The sequence below is a fragment of the Alosa alosa genome, chromosome 21 (genome assembly GCF_017589495.1).
Source record: "Alosa alosa isolate M-15738 ecotype Scorff River chromosome 21, AALO_Geno_1.1, whole genome shotgun sequence".
NCBI lineage: Eukaryota > Metazoa > Chordata > Actinopteri > Clupeiformes > Clupeidae > Alosa > Alosa alosa.
Genome location: NC_063209.1, coordinates 1,534,670 through 1,560,118, shown reverse-complemented (window position 1 = coordinate 1,560,118; position 25,449 = coordinate 1,534,670). Strand labels below are relative to the sequence as shown.

The window sequence follows — 25,449 nt, the reverse complement described above, 5'->3', positions numbered from 1 at the left end:
CATCACTTCAAAAACAATTAAATGACTTCTACTATGTTAACCAGCTTAAATAATTATATACATTTGAAAACATTGCATAATATAACTATAGTAGGGGTGTGAATCTCTCATGTAAAAGACGATACGATTCGCATCTAGATACATGGGCACGATTCGATACAAGAAAAGATACATGTTTATAAAAAACGATTCAGTACGATTCGATGCAATTCGATGCAGTTCATGGAAAGCATTCTGAAAGATTTTTTATAATTTGCTCAAGGTGCACATTAATTTTATATTATCAATTATCATGGTCATGGTTGTCAATTAGGCAACAAAATGTGTGAATATGATTATCTAAACTGGGGTTTGTTTCATATACTGTATTGAAATGAAAAAAGAATAGTCTACATTTCAGTCAAGCACAGCAGCCAAATACAACATAAAAATAAATTTTTATAGACTTTACAGATTTTATAGAGTTATATCTGATTGTTTTCATGGAGCTGTAGCCTTGTTGAGGTAAGACGATACCGAAATAAAATAAAACAGTGCTTAAGACACTCTTGGCCTTTTCTCATATAGGCCTAGCCTACCCTACAAGAATAAAATAGGCCTACAAATCCATTAACTCTCTGGGCTTATTTTGTTCCAACAGTAGACCTAATGCAGAAACCTAAAATGCCACAAGTCTGAGTGAATATGAACAAAATCATTGGCTAATAATTTATGCATCGTTTTAGCAGCAAGGGCCAAATTATTATTTAACATTAAGGAAATCCCTTCATCAAAGGTAAGGCTACTCTACAGACTATCGTTGCTGTTTAGGAATGCTATAAGTGCTTAATTTCAAAACCGGAAGTGGGATGAACGAGCTTAGTTTCAAAACCGGAAGTGGGATGAACGCGCTGCTTGGAACGTAAATGAGTCTGAGCGAGCAGAAAAGGTTGTGCACCGATTCATAACAAGTAAATCGATATAACGACCGGTTCATTTCAGTTTTTTTCCGATACGGGGCTTCACGTATCGATGTAGCCGTATCTTACACGTTAAAAACGGATACCGATACGTATCGGTTAATCTTTACACCCCTAAACTATAGAAAAACATAATTAACATTTTCAAATATTTTTTCTCATTTTACACAATATTTCCACTGGAGTGAGTGGTAAAAGATGGCACAAGCAAAGAATATAATCGAAAAACAGCTGTGAAAATAAATATGCAGAATTTCAATGATAATTCTTTAAGAATACTTGTTAAACTTAAAACATACCTGATTTGTATTTGAAATGAATGATATATCAATATTTGAATGTTATAGTAATGTCATGTCACACCGCAGGACATATCTTGCCTGGAGTTGTGAGAAAAGCTTAATTAATTACATAATGAGAAAAAAAAAAACTGCTAACCTCTTACAGTTTCAAAAACAACAGTATTTGAACTTTATAAATTCATACAATTCTTAAGCAATTTCAAACTTTTAAAAAAAAAAATGCTGTTTCACCCTTATTTGTCATCTACCCAAGCTCTGCTTTCAAGTTTACCCAGTGTAGGCGGTTTCCCATAAGGTATGTTAAAACTGCTTGCCATAAAACTGCCAGGTCATGGACAACGGCATTTGCAAGCAAGCTAATCTAACAGGGACTCTACTTTCCAGTTAATTCAGTGTGTTCCCAAATGCTTCAAGAAATGGCATGTCTTAACCCATAACACACCCTTACAACTTTGCTGATAACATTTCAAATAAATGTCAGTTAGCGTAGGACAAGGATATTATGTAACGTATAGGCTAGCCTACTGTTGAAGTTGTTTCATAGCCTTTTGCTTGTGTGTAGTTAGGCCCACTGCTAGATTTTGACACGAGCTCGCGATATCGCTTTAAAGTAAGCTACTTGGGCTCACGCAAGCTGTCAAACACTGTCCACTCGCCTATGTGGTGCACCCCCCTGGTTTATACATCGAGTGTTTATTATATGTTAGGTAACTGTATCTGGATGTGTTGCTATCAGAGCAAGACGTTAGAGATGGCGCATGACATGCAGTGATGCCTCGTATAAAAAAAATAAAAAAACGCTATTTAAGCACCGAAATGAGGCACCGAAATCCATGTTGTTATTCGATGCAGTTACTACCGTTTGTGTCGGCACCGGTGCCATATTAGAACCGTGTTTCGGTGCCCAACCCGATTTACACACAAAGGGATTAAAGCCAAAAAAGTTCTAAAGGCCAGTCACACACCAGGGTTGTTCGGGAGGCACTGGGTTAAGTTGTAGCTTATTCCAAAACGCTGACAAGATTTTAGATTTAGATTTTTAGCACACAAGACACCAGTCCTATTTAGGATAACATAAACAGAATACTTTGAGTCAAAATACATAACGACAAGTGGCATGTGATGATACATTTCCAAATAAAATTCACATGACCGGATGGAGTTACCTGCTTGTAGCCTGTTTTTCAAGTGTTGTAGCATCATGAAAAGGGGGTTAAAGAGCTGGACCAGTCGCTCTGTGGTGGCTGTTCTCACCATGGTGGTCCTCGCCATAGCCCCAGGAAGACACTTGTCCTTCAGACTATACCCCAATGCATCACATATTACTGAAACACATAACAATGGGATTTCCTTGGTGTCAGTACTGTCAAGATTTTTTCACTTACTGATTTCATTGGAACTAGGTTTCAGAACGAACTACCACATACTCGTCATACAGCTTTGTACCTAAAGAGCCGCTTGAAGGCGTGATTGACACCTTAGTACTTACTGTAGATATGAGTAATACAGTGGCAAGACAAAGCATGTGATGCTGAAGTTGACTAAAAAAAATTTAGGAAAAATCCAACCTTTAAGGACACCAATTTTCTTTGTGAATGAATAATGTATTGTAAATCAATAAATGTTTTTCTTTAAATACAGGAGGCATAAGTATATGAACCCCTATGTTAAATTCCCATAGAGGCAGGCAGATTTGAATTTTTTTAGGATTTTAATTAAAGGCGAACTATTCAGGGTTTTTTTAGCTTAATATGCCGGTTTTTTAGGTTAATTTACCATAACTTAACAGCTTCGGAGTCATTGGAATGGTTATATGACTTTTTTGGGGTTGAATGGTGGCCGTCTCGCTTCCCCCTAGCGCCTGTGAGCGAAAAAACCACCCTTGCAACTTTGCCGCCAGCCTCAGTGTCAGGAAGTATAACGAGTGTAACAAATTGCTTTACTGCATCTAAATACACATACACGCCAGGCACTGGCTAGAACAAGGTAGCGATGGAGTTTCTCAGACATTCGTCATGACAGAACCAGGGTCAAGTCAACTTTAGCATACTTGTTTCACATACATTTTCTTGCCACTGTATAAGTAGGTTGTAGGTACCTTGGCCATCTTGAAATGTGTTTAAGGCAATTTCCAAATAAATATTCAAAAAATCGTCACCTTCCAAAAATAATGACATAACAATTATTATTATTATTGTTATTTCTAAATCATCATCATTCAATTTTAACTTTTTTTGTGTTTTCTGAAAAACCTGAAAAGAATGACTTATACCATTGTTTTAGGATGGTGATAATATGCTACCATTCAAAAGTTTGGAATCACCCAGAAAATGAAGCATCTTCAGGAACACCATGTTTTATCCATCAAATAAGAAGCAACATTTACCATAAAATTTTCTTTACAAGCCTACTTTTTTCTGCATATGCCCAATGGTAATCTCTTACGTCTTTGCGCTCTTTCTTACAAACCATCATTGACTTACTAATTTTGTGCTACTAAACAGCTGTTGAGAAAGAGTACAGTAAATTAGGTCACAAGATTTGTTTTGTCTGAGTCAAAAACTTTACTTACCTTCATCCCACTGCATGCAGGCAGTGTTATACAAAATCTGTGAACACAGCCCCTTCAAAACCTCTACACATTCAACTGGAATGAATTCTGAAAATAAATAAATAAACCAGGCTCAGTTAAACAGATAATATATACACTGTGGTAGTACAACCTAAGCCAAACTGCAAAAGTCTTATAGGGCATGTCACAACGAAATGTGTCTTATGTTGTAAGTTCATTCCAAGATATAGTGAGTGGGTTTCATGAATACATTCATTAATTTATGATATCTGTCTCCATGATATTACACTCTAAAACAACCTAGAAAGGGTTGGTTTCACATTCCAGGTAAGCCCTTTATTAAACATTCTTGACATATCATTATTTGCTATTTGCATTTGTTTTGTTTGTTGTTGTTTGGCATCTTCATCTATTGAAGGAATATTAAATGTTTCATGGCAACTTGTCATTGATAATTCTTCTGATGTACTTTTTCGCCATCAGTATAAGGTTAAATATTTGTATGTAATATTTGCACTGTTTGTTATTGCCCCTTGTGATAACAGCATTTAAGTGAAACTGGTTAACTAGGCTATAGGGATGCACAATATTGGATTTCTGTAGATATTCAATATGCCGATATTCTCATAACTCATTTTGGCTAATTGTTGATGCCGATATCGATACATATTTTTCAATTCCTGCAGTTATTTTACCTTAAAAAAAAGCTTCAATCGTATGTTGATGCTACAGTGATTTTATAATATGGAGAATAAAGTCTCTATCATTGCCAACGCATCACGGGAACACTTGATTTCACACTATGTAACATTGTTCATCGGGTAGGATCACCCATTTAGTCAGTTTTTGATGAACTGGGTACCATCTTTGTGCTATATGATGTTGACTAGTGATGTCAAGGGCCATAAATATCTATTCTTCAATGGTGTTGCTTTAAGGGTCTCTCCTGTACTATAATTAATCATTTACTCTTTTTTGTGATGCAGCAGATACAGGCATTTCATTTTTGTTCTACCCTAAATGTAAACTTTAAGGAATTCACTCATGATAAATAACAAAAGTATTTCAAATTGATGTAGATGTACAATATGCTTATTTATTTTATTTAGCTTTTAATTCATGACTACAGGGGCCCATTGCACAAAAGCAGAATTAATACATCCGGGATAAGTAAACTAAGCTGCACTCAATGAATCCAAAACAAGAGCGTACAGGCTTAATTGGTTGCACAAAGACCAAGCCAGGATGAGCAGACACGGATTTATCAAGCCAGGTGAAACCTATCCTGGATAAGTGCGCGCTCACGGCTCCCTCAAATAGACCCCGCCACAGATCACAATTCACTGATTCACCATGGCAACTAGAGCGGCTTCATTGCTTCTTCTACGGTGTAAAGTGGGTAGCGATAGCCTTTTCACAACAGCAACAAACAGCAACACCTCTGTTTAGGAGAATATTGCAACTAGTGTCCCGATCACCACGTGTGAAATGGTTACGGCGCTCCCGTGACGTCACATTGTCGCATGACAGGTCGGGAATGGCGATATGTTAAAGTTAATTAATGATTACAAACATTTAAATAATGACAGTGGACAGACTAGTTATATGTGATAACAATGTGTAGTGGGCAGTGGAATAACTATTGGTTTCCGTTTGTGGTGACTGCTGACTGAGCTAAGGGATGAGATTAAATAGATCCTGGAACATAGCCTGGTCTGGAGCTACAGAATAAATCGCCATGGTGACTTATACCATAACATATCCTGCTGCCCCCATCCCGCTTTTGTGCAACCGGATCACGGATAAATTGAGCCAGGATAACCAAGATATCCCAGCTTAATCCCTTATCCTAGTTTTGTGCAATGGGCCCCAGGTCTCTAGTTTTAAAACATTCCATTTTATTATTATTTTTATTTATTAACTTTCCTTTTTGTTTTTGTCTTTTCTTTCTTTGTCTTTTCTTTTTGTTTTGCTAAGTGTGTTTGTTTATTTCAGATAATTTAATGACAACTCTCCACTCAAAGTACATTGGGCTGTATTTTGCACTCTGGCACATGGCGTAAAACTCGTTTTCCACCCCGCACAAAGTTTAATTCCTTATTTTGCATGTTTATTTTTTAAACAATGCGCCCAGGGGTGTGGCAATTAACAACTTAGGGAGTGGCCTGGCGCATTGTCTAAAAATCGCTATTGTACACCTGGTCAGACGTCTATGGCGAGTTGTTTATATGTTATTTTAAGAGCGCATTGTCAACAGTCATATTGGCAGGAGCACAACGCACCATCCTTCTATCATCCATGAACACACACCAGCGCACGTCCATGCAAAACATTACAAATTGCACGATTGCAATGGGAAACATAATTCGAATAAAGATATAACGAAATACTGTACATCTCATGATGAGTAGTTATTCACTATCATTTGCAAATTGGTAATGACGGTTAAACGTGATTAGGGGAGAGGCGAGAGACACGTATGGAGCACAGCTGAAGACGCAATGTCACGAGATGTAAGCAACTCCTCTCCTCTGCAGGATAAATGTTGTTTTATTGAGTCATTTGAACAATATTAGAGTAAGTGTTGCTTTTTTCCAGCCTATGTTTTCAATGGTAACCCATTGTCAGTCAATAGTGAAAGTAACTTACTGCATATAACTGTCTTGTCGTTGACTGACACACCATGGTGAAGTTAGTTTCATTTTGCCAATGAGTTCAAATAATAGATGAGTGCAAGTGCGTGAAGGCTATGCTAGGTTTTAGTAAAGCATGGTTTAGTGGAATGACTATTCCACATGGTCTTGCAAGCAGCCTCTTTCTAATGCGCTGTTGACTGTCAAAATACCGATGCATTCTTTGACATCGCGCCTTAAAGGGAATGACAGATGTCATTCTCATTGGTTTAAATGATGTTATGCCCCAAACACACCCCCATTACTGATTAAGAAACCTAGGAACACCTTGTTGCGCCATGCACTCCTCGTTTGATAACGAAAACACTCCCAATGTGGACTGGACATCCTACTCAATTTTAATAAGCTTTTGACGAGTGACGATGCACTTTAGACGGTCATGATAGGGCCCATTGTGTCTATGTATGCCATATGAAATGAGCTATACAAATAAACTGACTTGACATGACATTTTAAATAAAAGTAGGTTTCATTCTAGTATGCTTCCACTGAAACCCTAAATTAATCTGCCAGTAGTATCAGCAGAATAGTTCAAATTTGCAGATGGTGATAATAAAATTCTTGCATGAAATAACAACCAGTTATCTATTTGACATTACATTCTGAATTTTACTTGTAACATAGGCATATGGGAAAAGGTAGAGGTGACTTGCAACTTCGTGCCTAAAAGGGTTAACCTAATAACGTCAACACCGTGCCTTGTTGAGTCAGTGGCATGAATCTACCGTGCACCAAATAAACCTAAAAACGTAAGTTTAGCACTATTTTTTCTGGGTCACTCACTTTGGGCTTGTAGTCAAGGCCGTTTGCTAGCAGCATCAGGAGGGATGCCATGTTGACGATTCAGAAATCGGGGCATATCCATTTTAAAAATACGCTCATTATTTAAACTCGCTTAGATGACGTGGTGTAATATAGTGACAGACCATAGTGACAGACCAATCCTTGATTCTTCCTGCTGGCTGAGGATTTGTCACTGACAGTCTATACCATAATGCAGCACACTAAAACTACATGTTGTGCAGGTTCAAAAATATGAAATTAACAATATGAACAATATGAAACTATAGACAACTATAGCTTATGTCGCTTTACGATCGACAATCGATCGTAAAGCGACATAAGCTTAAAGGCAATTTTGGACATCATCACTTCTGTTGACGTTCAAATAAAACAGAGAGCTAGCTCGCCCCTCCCTCCCCTTCCCTCCTCCCATGCAACTGAAACTCTCCTGAACGTGCATCTCGTCGGTGAATGCCTGGAAAAGTTTGTTTCATGGTCTAGGCTGCACAAGGCTGTTTTTGGAGCCTGGGCTGTCTACAGAGACCGCTTTTTTTTACAGTGTAAGTGGATGGTTAGCAGATGTTTGCTACTGTATATGTGAAAAGAAAATGTTTTAGCTTAGAAACCGTGTAACATCGCTTAGAGCACCTTTAATTAAGAATGGCTTAAAAATGGCAGGCTATACAAAGGTGGATAAACGCAATTTAGAGATGCTTACGTGCAATTTAGAGGTGCGTAAATGCTATTTCTGATTGTAAAACTACCCAAATATGACTTTGTTTAGGAAGTGGGTTGGAAGTGGATCATTTTAATTAATTTGGAACCTTTATTTTATTTGAACAGATCTAGTGTTCTCCGTTTGTTGGTCATATGGAGGAACTGCGCTGAGAATGGCTGATCTTTGGATTAGCGCAATTGGTTAGATTAAACAAAAGATTAAAGATGAGGAAGCTTGTCGTCATCAATTTTTTCATGACAATCGATTGACGGGAAGAATCTGGTTGCTGGTATCTTAAATGTATAATTTCAATTTATGTATTACGGATTTGCAGCTGATTTTCTTGACTTTTGGTTAAGATGATGACAGTTTAACATTTTGGTCAATTTCTCTAGATTGGCTGAACAGAATCTAATAAATCACCTTTTTTCATTTTGTGACCAACATTTTGTTGTGACATGCAAATTCTCCCAGCTTTGGCGAAGTGACTACCCCATGACCAAATGGATGCATACCCAAATCACTTCTGAAACCATGAGTGAGCCACATGACTAAAAGAAACATCATGTGATCCCTCCACTGATTCATACTTCCAATGACATTGTGATGTCCCTTGTAAAAAAAATATCTAATGGCTGCTTTGCTGAATTCCATCCACAACATTTCCTTGTACTGGGAGAAAAGTTCCAAACATAATTCTGTCTTGATCAAATCTCTCCACTGAACTGGTTTTTGCTTTTCACAGATAGACACTGGCTGGAGCTCTCTCCCACCAAGTCTTTTACAATCTTCCAAGAGGGTTTCAGTGGTGTCCAGATGACCAGGCATGGGTGGCTTTGGAGTCTGTGGTAACAGCAAGTCAGTGGATGATACTAAAGCCTGAAACAGAATCTCTATACACTTACAATCAATGTGAACAAAAGAGCAAAAGGGAAGATCTGTGCAGCAAGAGCAAGATTGAAGATCTTTTGTGGCCTTGTTGTGATGCAAGTTAAGATTGCCTTGTTGACCCTCTGGCCCAGTGGAATTATGTTCTAAAGTGTGGTTTGAGAGAACTGATAAAATCTCTTCAGGATGTTTCCAATCAAAACTGTTGTTTTCTGTAGCAAGTCCAGACCAAGTGATGACATCACTCTGATGAGAAGTCCAGAGATAGAGTTGTCCTGCCGCCATCTGCCCTCTTTGTTCAGCCAAGATCTTTATTAGCTGAAACACTGTAAAAGTCCTGGGTTCTGGGCCTATTCTAGGCAAACTACCACTTAAGTAAGGCCAGTCTGAGAGTAGAATGACATGTTTTCTCCAAGCTGCTGTGTTGTGCTGGAACTTATCCTTAACAGTGTGGTTGAAGATCTGTACAGAGGCTAACAGGTCCTCTAAAGCATCCCTTGGTACATGGATGAGGTGTTCAGTAGCCAGGATACACAGCGCAGTGTAGATACATTGCTCCATCAGGAACAATGACTGTAGCCCCACAATTCGAAAGGTTTGACACATTGTGTGAAGGGGTTCCTTCCACCAGAACAGGACTTTCCTCAAGTACACATTTGAGTGGGCTTTGGCACAAAGTACATCCCAGTGGTTCAAATGTACTCTCAGCTCTTGGCTTAAAGTTTGTAGGCCAAGGTTCCACATCGAAATGGACTTATTTGCTCTCTGTGTTCTGTTAACCAACAATAGCCGCTCATGGTCCAGCAGAACAGAGAGCTTTGTCACAAAGCAATTTGCCACACGTAAGCGCTGGGAATACTCATGAATGAAAATTAGTTTAGATCGCTCCTCCAGTAACAACTGCAGCTGCCCATAGTGTTCGCCAAAAGCAGATGCTTGTATGTGACAGTAAGCATCACCACTGGTAGTAGATGACAGTCCCTTGACGCAGCCACGCGGCTGAAGCCGTCTTCCTTGGTCCCACAAAATATGGCAATGTGTGCTCATGTCCACCACCGTCTGCTCAATGCTTTGAAGGCGAGCAGAAGAACGGGAGGTCAAGTTCTGGCATGCTACAAATGTGTTCTCACTCTCAAAGTCCCAGCTCCCATCCTCCTCCTTTTGCCATAGCAACCAGCGAAGGCTGGGGTTCAGTCGAGTGCGTAGAAGGGCCTCAGCCCTCTGAAGAGACTTGGTGAGGGATGTCTGGCACCAGGAAGCTGTAAAAGATAAACATATTTTATTCAAACCATGAGTCATGTATTGAAAGTTATGACATTTTAAAATGTGCATTATTTGTTGTTTTTTCACATACATACCACTATCTCTGGAAAGGTGTTCTTCAGACAATATTTCGGGAAATACTCCTGTTCTCTTCTGGAATAAAATGAAATAAATACAATGACACTTGTAAGAAAATTATGTGAAGGTTTGAAACAGCACTGTCTGAAACATTAATCTATAACAAAGATGCAATAATATTTACCAAATCATCATCTGACACACTTCCATCTGGACCTTCGCTACAAGCATGCGGCTCCAAATGTCCTACAAAAATATATTCATTGGGATCATTCTTTGAACAAAACTCTTATTGATATTCAGCATTCTCATTATAAATTAAAGACTACTTTAAAAGGCTTTACTTCAGACATGACCCAGTTTACACAAAAAAACCTGCTGTTAAAAACAAACCATTTTCAGTATTTAAAGCTACGTTAAACGTTCCTAGGCTCTGTAATCAGCTATTTACTTAATATTTCTATTTAGTACACAGTATCTAGATATCTTTACAGGAAGAATAATTAGTGTAAATGACCCTCTAAAAGATTATTTATTTTCGGCCATTTATCTGTCTATTGATTATATTCTTGATGTTTATGTAATATTTGAAAAACATTCAGCCTACCAACAATATCAGTTTCTTTCATGCAGATGAAAGAACGCTCACCACCACCACTTAATTTTATGCCTCTATTAAGGTTTTGCACCTGCATCATGTCACTTCACTGTTTGTTTACAACTGGAGTGGTAGGCAAGGCAGAGTGGTAGGCTAGCATACAACAGTCTGGCTGCATAAGCTACACATAGTTACAATAGTTACAAATTGCTTCAAAATTGACATTTTAATATCAAATGTTGAGAGAGAGATGCCGACCACTTCTGTAACAGTTGTTTTTTACAATAGGAAGCAAAAACGTGACGAAAGATCGTTCTCCATTAGATCCTTATGGTTGTGGAGGATGGTTATGGTAAGCAGCTGTGAAGTGTTTTATTCTCAAGATAGCCTATGGTGTAACCTACTGTCTACGAAATTGTAGGCTTAATACATACATATCATACAACTATCTACAGTCATCCAAAAATGAATTGCCAGGGAAAAAGTGCATTTTTTCATTTAAGCATGGCAAGAATATATTTTACCGGAACAGTTTGTTCCAATTTGTCTCGTGAAATTCATGCTCATCAATCACATGTCATTCCTATCTTCTGCCCCTCTGTTTCATTGATGACACCAAATTAGCAAGTATAGCCTGATTGGGGAAACGATTGTTTTTATTTTTTCTATCAGCCCGCAGTTCCATGATCAAATATTATCAGACCGGTGACAGAAGCACCAGACATTTGACCAGCAGTCTCCTTGGCCCATATGAGAAACTACTGCTCTGGTTCCTCTGGCTCAAGTGTCAGCAGCTTAGTCTGTGTGCTCGCTATGTCCGGGACAGTAGTCTAAACTGTGACTGAGTCTTTGGAGCAAGCCCTTCCTCAAATATGTTGCCTAGACAATAATGCTGTTACCTGAAATGTACAAAAAATATCTAAATATTTGAAGAGTTTGGTTCCAAAATGCTATATCTCTGTTTTTATTAAAACATTAAAAAGTCATGCTATTTAATTGGGTATTTCAGATCAATCAAATTGCAGTGGTGTTGTTTTGATTGAGTAGATATAGCAAATAACAATACCCTATTACAGTTCTACTGAAATTACTTGGAAAACAAAAATAACTTCTATACTCTTTGGTGATGGAATGTGAATTTCAGTATCTAAACTGCAGTATCTAAAATACAACCTGCACTCTCTTGTAATCCTTCCATGCCACCCTGGCCCAATTGTGCGACATTCTTCTGTCCTTCTTGAAAGGTGATAGAAATGAGGGACATCCTTTAGCCCTGAAAAATAGAAGTATTGGTGTCAAAAAGATGTACCACATCACCATTAGGTGGGCCTATAAAACAATTGGCAAAAACAAAGCACCAAACAAAAAGCACTGCAAATCTGCAAAACATACATTGGAATTCCAAGATTGCAAGACTTGTTGCAGGTAGCTGTCTAAAAATGTGTATGCTAAGCCCTAAGCATGTTTATGTAAATGTGTGTGTTTTAGTGATTTCTAATTCTGTAAAGCAGTTTCTTTATGGGATCACTTACCAGCTGATGTCGGTTTTCAGTCTTTGATGGTTCAGGGTTTAGACCTTAGGAGGAACATTGAGAATCGGGACTTGATTCCACCATCCTCGTTGCATTCCTTTTTCATTTCCTTCATATTTTCACGAGGGGGGGGGCTTGATTAAGAAGCGAGGAAGGAAGAATGAACACACTTTTCACTAACCGAAATGACTATGCCTTGCACATACAGTGTTTGTAAATGTTCGAGTTAGGCTATCACAAGCGCTATGCACACAACTGTGGAGTGTTTCCTCCATAGTGTAGTCAAATATAATCTCCAGTTAAATGAATCTCATACCGTTAGATCAGTAACGCTGTAACTTAACTGAATTGTTCAAGCATTGTTTTTGTTTTTATTGTTGAAAGGGTCTATACTGAATTAGTTATTTTTATTTTAGCCTATGAGGCAAAACGTCGAAGTTAACTAATCATCTGACAGGACCCCGTCATTCCAGAAAGGCAAATCCAGAGTTAACGGAGTAGCTGCTAACGTTAGTCATGTAGCTTCTATCGATATTTACGTGAACATGCAATGTTGCCCTGCATCGGTTTAACACGTGAATATGGTTTACCAGAGCTTTGGATGAAGACAAAAAGACACTCAAGACCTACCGCTAGATGATGTCGCAGAGGATACGAGAAAAGCCATGTTTTCTTATGAAGTAAATACGCGATTAGCTAAATAACTTAGCCTACCAACTCTGAAGTGGCTAAGATCCAATCACAATAATCAGGTCTGAATGGGGTCTCACATACTGTAACGTTATCGTTAATGGTACAGTAGAGTGGTTGCCATGCAAACTTCTTAGCTAATATCTCACAGAGGTTACTGTTATGCTAACGGTAGCTAATTAACGTTAGCTAGCTGGCTCACTAAACCTCCATCTCCGTGTACTGAACAGCACAAACCTTTTTAGCGCTTTGCTTACATGCCAATATTAGCACACTATTTAAAGCGTTAATCCTTAACCAGTAACCGCTAGAGCTAAACAGGATACGGGTTTTCAGCTTGGTAGTAAGCTGCCATGCAACAGAGATGGCCAATCCATACAGGTTTTGTTGTGAGTCAGTGTTGCCAAGTTGGCGCAATATTGACTCATGCACAAACAAGCTCAAAAACATAAGAAAAACCACACAAACGTGGCTGCTTATCAGACATTGAGATCAAATAGCATTTAAGTTGGGACAGAAACCTGAAGAATCTGGGAAAATTCAGTTCCTTCCACATGAAGCCATATGATTTGGGAAACAGAAAATAATTTCAGGCTGATGTATATTATAGAGAGGCAATAGGCATATAACATGTTATTGCACAACTAGATCTAGGCTACAACATATTTATTGTTGCTCCATCGCCTAAGGCTATGCAAACTTTTCCCACCACCTTAGCCCATTCTACCGAGAAAATTGTGAATCTGGCAACCAAGCTGGTCTGGGAAAGTTTGGGCACGTTCAATCTAAAAACGTTTTGCACAACTGATCTCAAATAGGTTTTGCATCATGTTGCTATTATCGTTAGGTTTTCAGATTGAACCTTTTTCCCCCCTATTAAACTGGTACCCAAGAATGTTGATACTGTTGATGATATTGTTGATTGCTGCACTATTTTGCTGCATACAGTAACCTGAATCAGACAACAATAATGTACTGTATGCTGGAGCTAGACTGTGAAGAAAGAGCTTCAAATTAAATTAAAAAAAATCTAAAGCTTGAAATTCGGAAGCTTCCGTAGGCCTAGGCTATCACAAAAAGGTAGGCTAGGCCTTGGCCTACATTGACCTTGATTGACCAATATTTATCTAAAAGTTTTTTCCCCCTGGCATGGCGGAAAAACTCGTTATTTACGTATTTTGCATGTCTCATTTTTAAACAATGTGCTAATGTATACTAAAATATATACCTATATAATTGTTGTTGTTTTTTTGTTTGTTTGTTTGTTTGTTTGTTTTTTTTTTTGGGGGGGGGGGGGGTCCCGAATTTTCAAAAATCAAATGTGGCAACCCTAGCCAGGAGGTGTGGCAATGAACAACCTGAGTGGTCTGGTGCGTCTAAAAATCGCTATCGTACACTACCTAAAATGCATTACGACACTGACCAAGAAAAACCTGGTCAGAAGTCCACGGTGAGTTGTTCATTTGTTATTTTAAGAGCGCAATATCAACAGTGATATGGGTGGGTGCACAACGCACCATCCTTCTATCATCAATGAACGTGCACCAGCGCATATCCATGCAAAACATTACAAATTACACGATTAGGCCTACAATGGGAAACATAATTAGAATAAAGATATTACGAAATGCATCTTACAATGAGTAGTTATTCACCATCATATGCAAATGGGTAATAACAGAGATGAAAATAAAAAGCACAGCTTAAGTTCAGTGTAAATTGACCCATAGCCTTGTTGTATAAGCTCAGACCCATGGGGGCATCAAAACGGAAACTGAAAGTAACTCCCCACTGCACTTGTTTGATGTGATTTCCTGTATTCTGGTGCATTTCGGGGGTTGGCCAGTACTTTAATTCAATCAGATTCACATCCTACATCCTGATGTGTTGATATTGAGGCAATGATTCCATGCAATGGCTTGGGCTTCAGGCCCCCCGACTCCTTGGGCCCCTGGGCCTGGGTACGGTAGGCCCGTGCAGTAATCCATCCCTGGGATTTAATTTATTTTCTATTTTCTTATTTCATCACACGTCAAAACACACACACACACACACACACACATATCTGACTTTCTCCAACTTTTTCACATCTCCATAGAACTTTTTATTTATTATTTTTGTTTTCTCCTCCATCTATCTACCCATGTCCTTGATTGCCTAGCCTTTCTGCCCCTACTAAATTTAAATAAGCTTTTGACTAGTGACCATGCGCTTTAGACTGTCACGATAGGGCACAAAAAATCTTAAATTTGATAATAAGAATTTTAGGCCCTAAAAAGTCATAACAACGTCCGGATTTTCCATACAAGGTCATAAATTACATTTAGTCACGTCTTAAATTCAAACGCTCGTTCAATCATTGGTTCTATTGCTTTTTCCCATGAGAAATGCACTGGTGGCGCATTCATTCCTTCCACTTGTAGTTCTGAGGAATCTGGGTGTTATCACAGCGTTCTACAACTCCTTTAATTTCTGTGAACAGACCACCGTGTCGTCCATTATCCCTTACATAATCAATTTTGAATATGACTGTAAACTCATTCGAATGTCACTCAGCATCCGTAGGATGACATCAGAAAAATGGGCAGTGATCTCTCGATGTTTTCTAGAGCTGTATAAAGTTTATATGAATTCCAAAATATGAAATAGAAACATATGACATAAGCCATCAGCTATGGCTCAAAGACAGTGTGTTTAGTAGTTGGCTCAAACCCGTCACTAACAATCGGTATCAATATTGATACCAATCAAGAAGATCGATACTGCACGGGATTCCGTCTGTGTCGCCTCCAGTTCCACACACAGTGGGTTCGGATCAAACTCCACCTTGAAAGCGGAGGTCTTGTGGGTATTGAACTGTGACCAAACACCACTCGTACAACGGGAACGAAGATATAGCCAAACTTTTCCAAACAATGTTCCCAGACTCTAACATCGGCCAAAAAAATATTTTGAAGGGAATTTTAATGATTCGTAGTTTGTGTAGGTCAACACACACAAACACATACACATACACACACACAGACACACACACACACACACACTCTCACTTACATGCACACTGGTGGTGGGTGGTGACACACACATAGGCACACTGTTACACAGTTTGGTACATTTATAATTGCATCTAGTTTTGTTATTTTGTTTTGCAGTTCAAGCACATCCAGTTCAGTTTTGATAATCTTGTATAATCTTGTATTGCATTGTTCAACAATCATTGAGTAACAAAGGGGAGAGGATGTAAGATTTAAAGTTTAAGAGTTGCAGGAGGAGGGGCTGAAGAGGACTTGAAGCGTGCTTTGCATGGCATCATATCATGTACTGCTATGTGGTACATAGTTTCCTAATACATTACCTTTTTCATTGCATCACATTCATCAGGCCTGTGGCATGGAATCCAGCATGCTTCCTGATGTGATGAAAAAGAGTAGACTTGACTTGCAAATAATACAGTCTTTCTGTTCCCTTTTTACATGATGCATTTTAAGCTACACATGTCCTGGACTGCATTTTTTGATTCTTGACTTATTTTGGCTGAAAGGACCGAACTATTTATGTATGGAAAGGGGCCTGTCAGTGATTGATCATGCCTGGATTTTGACAATCATGTTGAACAATGTTGTCTAAAAGCTATTTTATTTGCAACTGTTAATTCCTGACCTAACATCAAGATATATACTCTTGCTTTTCTCACTTTGACTCTGTTTTATCAATTACCAAAGTATGAATAAAAAATAAAGTCTCACATACACATCTGTAAGAGATCACAAATACTTTTTCCTTATTTGCTTTCTCTCCTTCTCTCTCACACAGAAGCGTGCACAAGCAGTTTCCCAATATTCTACTGAGCTCAAGTGTCCCTGCACTGTTATATTTGTGTGCAGCTCATCCAGGCAAACCTATTTCATTTAATTAGGGTTGTTAGGGTTACCATTTTTTAGCCCTTTCAATTATGGTTCTGACTTTTATAGTTCCTGGAACTACTGATGTGCTATAAGGAGCCATATCAGTGGTGCAGCATATGGACAGTGGGGTACTTTGTCTCTCTCAGCGGCCGACAGGCCCTGTCAAAGCCACTGATGTATTACACTGTGCTCAACGTGGCAATCCCTGCACTCAAAAAATCAGTTTCCCCTCCAGTAGGCTTTATTGTTTAATTTGTGCAGCTCATAATTAAATAGGGCAGATTAATTGGTACAAAATTTAAAGGTAATGAAAAATAAACTGTTTTCACCTCCCCTCCCCCTTATCTACGTTCAGAAAGGTTTCCTTTCAATTACCCAATTGGAGACTTATAATTCCAAGGGTATGTCCATTGTTTCAAAAAGCTCAGTTCACCCGCATATTCCTCTTCAGGTCGAAGAGACATTAAGTCTCCCTGCCAATATAATTTCTTATGATCCACTAATTGTAATTTCTACAGATTAGGAAGTTTATATATGTCCTTTTCAGACATATTTGTTAGTGAAGGGAGGAGAAGAAATTCAAAATGTCACCACTTAACTTTGACAAACTGAAGATGATAATTGCTCAAATTTTGTGGTGCATTTTGATTTGATTTAACAAATAAGGATTTGGTATGGGTAGAGACACATTATAAAACTTGGTTCTGTTACAGACTTAAAAATTGGTCATGTAGACAGTATGCAGACTTCTCATCTTCAGATTAATCTAAAATCATAGAACCATGAATGTTACTGCTGTTGCACTGTACAGTTATAGTTTTATGGTTTTGATAATATATAAAAACTCATTATTTGTATTGTTGATCAGATATTGTTATTGTTATTATTACTATTACTGTTGACCTTTTCAACTTTACTTTACACATTTTTAACTAATGTTCGCTTTGGGCAATAGTGTCTGCAAAATAACATAACCATAACATTTGTCCATAACATCTCTCTATGTAGGCCTGTATTCTTTTTCGATGTGAACGTAAGAAAAAGGTGTAGGATTGTTTACATTTACATGAATTAAATAAATAAAATACCAGAAATACCATGTGCTTTCATAATGTATTGTGGACACTGAACATTTAAACATTTTTGTGTGCCATTCTTTCTTATGCCATTGAGGGTTGAACAAATTACAACCACAACTATACAGTCTAAAAAGTATTCACCCCGCTTGGATGTTTTCTTTTTTACTGCTTATATAAATGGAATGTTGATCAATTTATTTTGCCCTTTTTTACAATCATTTACAAAAAATACCCCACTTTAATGTCAAAGTGAAAGCAGATTTCTACAAAGTAATGTTAATTAATTAAAATATATTATAATGCAAAATAAGTGGTGCATATTCACCCCCTTCAAGTCAGCATTGAGATGCACCTTTGGCCGCAATAAAAGCATGGAATCTGTGTGGATAGGTCTCAATTAGGCTCACACATCTGGATACTGCAATTTTACTCAATTTTTCTTTGCAAAACTGCTCAAGCTCTGCCTGGTTGGAAGGGGATCGGGTGTGAACAGCCCTTTTTAAGTCTAGCCACAGATTTTCTATAGGATTGAGGTCTGAGCTTTGACTCGGCCACTACAGAACATTCATCTTTAAACCATTTCTGTTTAATTTTCGCTGTATGCTTCAGCTCATTGTCTGGCTGGAATGTAAATCTTCTCATAGTTCTCTTGCAGACTGAATCAGATTGTCCTCCAGGCGAACTTTAGTCGAAATTTACCACTCACCCATAGAGCTTGCAGCTGCTGAAGCTTTTAACTTCTTCAAAGTTGTCATAGGTGCCTTTGTGGCCTCCCCCATTATTCTTCTTGAATGGTCACTCAGTTTGTGGTGACAGCCTGCTGTAGGCAGATTTGCACAATTGCCAAATTCCTTACATTCTACTTGTTGTAACATTTTTATTGTATCCATCCCCTCACTTATGCTTGTCAATAACATTTTCTTTGAGTTGTTTGGAGCGTTCTTTTGTCTTCTTGGTAGAATTATAGCCAGGAATACTGATTGACCAGTGACTGGACCTTCAAGACGCAGGTGTCTTTATATTACTACACATTCACTCAGGCGATCTCCATTTCAGTAATTGTGAGACTATTGGCACCAATTGGCTGGCTGTTGATTTATGCAATCGCTTATTTTGCATTAGATATTTTTATTTAATTAACATTACTTTGTAGACATTTGCTTTACATTCTTTTGACATTAAATAGAATCAGAATCAGTTTATTAGCCAAGTTTGCGTAAACAAGCAAGGAATTTGACTGGTTAATCTTTGCTCTCAAAAGTACAACACTCACTTAACATATAAAGAATAAAAACAGAAAGGTCAGTAACAGAAAGGTCAGTAGCAAGGCACAATATATAAAATAGAAATGTACTATAACATTTAAGAGAGGGAAGAAATCATACAATATCAGTAAAGTCTTAGAGTTAAGATTTAAATATAAATATAGTGCAAGGCAGTTCAGTGTAATGGTAATATAATAATAACAATATTGTAATTGTAAGATTGAAATATACAAGAGGTAGATGAGCAGAACAGAGTTGATTGTCTTTGATCAGTGTGAGGGTGGGCGCTATTTCTGAGCGTTCAACAGAGTGACTCCATGGGGAAAAAAGCTGTGTTTGTATCGGCTGGTTTTGGCGAACAGTGCCCTGTATTGGCTACCAGAGGGAAGGAGGTTGAACAGTTTGTGACCAGGATGTGAGGGGATAAATAGGGGATTTTTGAAAATGATTATAAAGAAGGCCAAATTAAACAAAGATTCCATTCATTAAAGCAATAGAAGGGGACATATCCAAGTGGGGTGAATACTTTTATAGGCACTGTAATCATATGAACATAAATCTGTGCATATTGTGGCCAAACTAGCAAATATTCAAAAACCTTTGTGTATATTATCATGGTTCCATGTGATCATGTTAAACTAATGCATTCAGAGTACCCTAAAAAAGGTGATGATGCCATGATGATGCCAGTAAAGGAGCAATAGCTTCTAGGATGCAGTTGTTTTGGTTTGAATATTGTTTACATGATCACATAACATTATGTATGACCTCCCACATGACATAAAGACAACAGTTAAAAATACTTTGTAGTAGCTAGTAGTAGTTTAAGCTCCATATCGGTAAAGTTACCCAGGCAGCTTATTTCCACCTGACAAACATTGCCAAAATGTTACCTTTTAGCACAACAAGATCCAGCCAGCCGGATTTTTCAACTTGTAAACCTTGTCACCATCACCTCCGTCTTATTGAGGGTAAAACAAAATCGGTTAACTTTAACAGAGCAATTACTGAAGCTGTGCAGTCAAATGATACAATCAAGGGCTACGTGTAGGCTTTCGCGAAAAATAGGATTTTATTAGGTTGAGGCAACAAGTGAGTAGTAGGATGACAATTTTCTTAAAGGCTACACTGAATAGTGTAAAAAAATAGTTTATTTTACTGTTTATGGAGAAAACCAAGCAGCTCTGAAAGCCATTGGACCCGGAAAACGATTTATTAGCCTATTATTGCATTATCATTTAATAACCGAATACAAGCAGGATACACCGGATCGGGCCTAAATTTTTTGGAACCATGTTGATGTCTCAAACATTCTAGGACAGTGTTTCTCAAAGTGTGGTCCGAGGACCACTGGTGGTCCGTCCGCAAGCTATCCCAAGTGGTCCGCGAGCAGATGTGGTACAACATAATATAGATGAGTTGTTTGCCATATTGAACCAACCAGCACAGAGACTGCCTTAGTGAAGGTAACAAATGACCTCCTCTGTACAGCTGATGCTGGATTCATTTCCATCCTAATCCTCCTTGACCTGAGTGCAGCTTTTGACACTATATCCCATCAGCTGCTTCTAGAGCGTCTTACCAGCACTGGAGTGCAGGGCAGTGTTCATCTTCTCTGGCATTCCACATAAATCACTCCATCGCCTCCAAATAATTCAGAACTCTGCAGCCAGGATAGTAACAGGCACAAAGTCCACAAGCCATATAACACCTGTACTGTTACAGCTACACTGGTTACCAGTTACCCAGAGAGTCCAGTTTAAGATCCTACTGGACTCTCTAAGGCCCTGCATAACCTTGCTCCCAACTATATCACCGACCTCCTGGAGAGCTACACCCCTTCCCGCTCGCTGCGATCCTTATCAGCTAGTCTGCTCAAAGTGCCCAAGAAGAACCTCAGCACCATGGGAGAGAGAGCATTCTCCCACACAGCCCCAAAGCTATGGAACTCACTTCCAAATGACATCAGGCAGTGTGAATCCACTGCCCAGTTTAAAAAGGAACCGAAAGCCTATCTCTTCAGACTAGCCTATGGACTATGATATGACTAAATGGACTATATATTTTTTGATAATTTTTCTCCTTTTTTGATATTTTTTCTTATATTTGTTTTATCTGTGAAGCGACCTTGGGTGTCCTGAAAGGCGCTTTAAATAAAATGTATTATTATTATTATTATTATTATTATTATTTTAACTTGTATGTAAATCCAAATAGTTCTGCAACACTGTCTTTGTAAGGTATGCCAGTTTAAATCATATGAATCCTCTGACACAATAAGCAAAGTGCACAGACAATAAGCAAGGTGGTTCAATGAGTAGGCCTATTGTGTAGGCTAACATACTCTTGAAGTAGGTCTAATCTTTTTTTTTTACTGTAGCTAGGTGGTCCGTGCGTTTATTTTTCATTGGTTAAGTGGTCCTTCTGAAAAAGTTTGAGAAACACTGCTCTGGGAGGACAAAAAAGTGGGTAAACGGGAATAAAGAAAGTACACTTAAAGGGACACAAGGCAAGCCTGATGCTTTTTCTCTATGAAACTCCCCCTCGCTCGGTCTGAAGCTCTTTTCCTTTTCTTTGCGTCTTCTGTCAAGGGTTTTCGCTGCTTCTTCACCGGCTCTGCCATTATACACACGTTTGCAACAATCTCTAGCGTTTCGTTAGCCTGCCTGCTTCGGTCGGCGGGTAGGATACACTGAACTTGCAAGCGGGATATTCTTCCTACAGGCAGTAGGGGCGGGCGAGAGAGTCTTCATTCGCCCTGTAACGAGTCATTTAGCTGACTTACAAAATACCGACTTACGAAGATGAGTAATTAACACGAAAAAACGTTGCCTGGTGTCCCTTTAAGAAGAACAATAGTGCTTAAGGCTTGCTTGCTTGATCAAGCCCACTAATAATATGCACAATGTTAAGTTGTAAAATGTGTGTAATGACATGTTGCTTCACATTTATGTTCGCAATTAAGAGCCTGATAGCCACCTAGCTATCTGAATGGAATGTGTTTCAGTCAACTCGGCATATGATGTGCTTCATGTAAATGCTTGGAAAACAAATTACTGAAGACTCACCAATTCCATTTACTAAGGCAAAGTAGTAGACTAGTCTTTATATTCTTGTCCATGTTCCAAATCACATTGACTGCAGCCTATATTAAAGAGCCCTCTTATCTCACCAATCTCAATTTAAAAATGGTCAGTGGGAACCGGATAACCTCACAAATCGCAACCTCTAGTAGCCTCGTCTTTGTTGCCCTTGTGATTTACTTAAAAGTTTATTATATTAAAAAGGAGATACACAATGACAAGCCAAATAGAAACTGACACTCTCTTTGTCTCTCTCCTGCACACACAAGATGCATTCTCAATTAATTGGAGTAAGCTAGATCTGCTACATGGTGGAGATAAAAAGAGATAAAAGTATTATCCTTGCATGTAACGGGTGTGTTCGAAACGGGAGACAGCTGCCTACTGCCTCCCTCCCTACATAGAGAGCTCTCACTAGACATGACTTTGGATTAAATGCATCTTTTAAAAATGAGCGTAGCACTCTAGAATCTTTGGTTAACACTACGGTATGACGTTAGCAAAGGCCTGACGTTAAACTAAATTAGCTTACATAAGCTAGCAGGCTAACGGTATAAATTAGTTTTACGGCCGGCAGATATATCAGACCAGACGCTATTAATGGTTACAACAATGGCATAATCAGATAGTAAATTGTTTATTTCTAATCTGTAATCTACAAATCTAAGCAAAATAAGGTCACACAAATGACATTTTAAACAGATTCAGCAGCCATTACCGATGTCATCCGCCATGTTTGTTTACCTTTCACAGCTGTTTCAGATGTTGCCGCAAGGGATTATGGGTAGGAGGGAGCATGAAGTGTGCATCGATGCTGCCTTCAAAAATGACCGTTATTTGGGAATTCTAAGATATCTTAAAAGGCAGCAGAATTTGTCTTTTCGGTTTCGAACCGCACTTGCTGCCTTGCTCCCCAGTTAGATATCTTAAAAGGCAGCAACTTTACCCGTTTCGAACACACCCATGGTGTTTGTGCATTTTGACATTGTAAACATTATCGAGGAAGAGTGGCAGTTTGCAGTAAAGGGTGCCCTACACACAGTGCGTGAGGCGTGTGGTGGGAGCGGCAGCACTGTACTTTACCATTTAAGCTCCTGCATTAGTTACTTTTTTTCAACTTTCGGACACATTCTGAGGAAAAAGACAAAAGTTGGATCTGATACTTTTAAGTTGGCTACCTATAATGTAGCATATTATTGCAACAAAAAGTAAAAATGGGTTTGCATTTATGCTGTCCTTCCAAGACAATTGACCCTTCGCCAAGTCCCACCCTCCTTAGTTACTGTTGCTATGCCTGGCAAGCTTTTCGCACCCTGTACGTCTATTACATAGGGAGAGAACTGGGACTTTTTAATGAAATGTCATTTACAAAGACATTGTACCACACTGAAGCTAATATTTTGTCACTAGCAACCTACATCTGTCCTCTGTCAAATATAGTTGCATGTTCAGCTCTGAACAAAACCGTTCATGAATTACTTAAGAAGAGGTCGAATGTGCATTTTGTTTCATTCGTCCCTCCTGGCCAGGACGAATGAAACATAGTTTAAGCTATGTACTTCCCACAACTTCAATATTTGACAACATATCATGAATGCCACTTTAAATAGTAGGTGTTATTTTAGATAGGTTGCTGACGGGCTATACGTCTTGGTGAATGTCTGTTAACTTCTTGCCATCTTCGTGAAGCTCATATCTCGAAATTATGGAAATATCATGAAATATGCCATTTTTTACAGTTAGAACAATAGGCTATGTGTTCCAAATTATATCATGTTTAATGTCATGTGCAACATGTTATTTCACTGTGCTTTTACGTTAGGGCACCACACATCCAAATAAGTGCCCTTCATGACCCATAGGCCGTCAGTCTCCACAGGTTAACATGGCAAAACTCGAAAAGCTTGACAGACCTCCTGTGCCTAGTTTGGGTTGCTAAGCCACGATTGGCCTGTGGCGGTTTTCGGGTGTGGCTTAGCGAAGGGTCAATTTGTGTTTTTGAAGAAAAAAATCACTATTCTGGTCAACTTTAAGAGCTATAGCTTTTGAATAAGACAAATCTCAAATTGTCTTCAGTATACTTGCCTCATGGACTCTACTTCTGCAAAGTTTTGAGATTGTAAGTGCTCCACATTCAAAATCACTTGAGAACAAAAATATGCATTTTCCAGTTGCTGTAAAAAATGTATCTGGGTTTGTGTCTATCAGTATCACTGGTGGGTAGGACACCAATTCCAATGTTAGGCCAGCTGCGGACTGCCTGAGTGGCGTGAGCGTGGTGTGTCTGTTGCGTGTCAGTTGTGTGGCAGCTGTGTGGTGTTGTCGGGTGCATGCACACGTTTTTGGCACGGCTCGAGCCGCGCCTGAAGTCTGTTACATGCTTCTGCGTCAACTCCTTGGCGTAGCTATGGCGACACTCCTACGGCCTCGTGACCCTTTTATGGTTCTGCGTTGGGTTGCTTTGCATCCCGGTGCATTTCACTGCCATAACTGTAGGGGGTGGCTTTGAAGTTTGGTGTTGCCTGTGTCTGCATCGCAAACCACCGAAATCATAGACTGTATGACCGAAACGGTACTCAGAATGGGAAACCCCATAGAAGTAAAACATTTTTGGAGGTGCACGTCGAGCTAGGCAAAGGGGTCGAAGAGGGGTTCACGGCGACGCAGAGGAGTCTGCGGGGGTACGCCGTCAATTCGAAGCATAAAACATTCGAAGCATAAAACAGCCTTCAAAAGACATGTTTGTCACGCAGGCAGTGAGCAACCTCTAACCAATTAACATGGCAGCCGAAATAAAAACGACACACCATGCAGATGACACACTCACGCCACGCAGACAGTCTGCAGGAGCCCTGTTTCACACCAGGAACGTGGCGCTGCGTGGCATTTTCTATGTCTGCTTACCAAAACGTCTCTTGGACGGACGGATGGAAACGCTTCAAACACACTTGCGTGTCGCGTGAAAAATAGGTGTCGGTCCTATTTATAGCATGCACACGTATTCAGCATGGCGCGAGCCGCACATGAGACGTGCGTGTCAC

General features: G+C 39.0%; 1 protein-coding gene across 3 annotated transcripts in view; it reads right to left on the bottom strand.

The window, feature by feature from the left end:
• ccdc142 (coiled-coil domain containing 142) overlaps positions 1-13,462 on the bottom strand; it is a 28,318-nt gene extending 14,856 nt beyond the window's left edge. Inside the window, exons 1-8 of one of the 3 annotated variants that reach the window (XM_048231708.1) lie at positions 13,017-13,462; positions 12,387-12,520; positions 12,028-12,127; positions 10,441-10,502; positions 10,274-10,331; positions 8,543-10,174; positions 3,834-3,920; positions 2,428-2,586 (exon numbers count right to left, since the gene is read on the bottom strand). In XM_048231708.1, coding sequence (XP_048087665.1) covers positions 2,428-2,586; positions 3,834-3,920; positions 8,543-10,174; positions 10,274-10,331; positions 10,441-10,502; positions 12,028-12,118 — 2,089 coding nt within the window. In that variant the 5' untranslated portion in view covers positions 12,119-12,127; positions 12,387-12,520; positions 13,017-13,462. The remainder of the gene's footprint in view (positions 1-2,427; positions 2,587-3,833; positions 3,921-8,542; positions 10,175-10,273; positions 10,332-10,440; positions 10,503-12,027; positions 12,128-12,386; positions 12,521-13,016) is intronic. The other 2 variants (XM_048231709.1, XM_048231710.1) reach the window with 2 other exon arrangements.
• Positions 13,463-25,449: the final 11,987 nt, after the last annotated feature.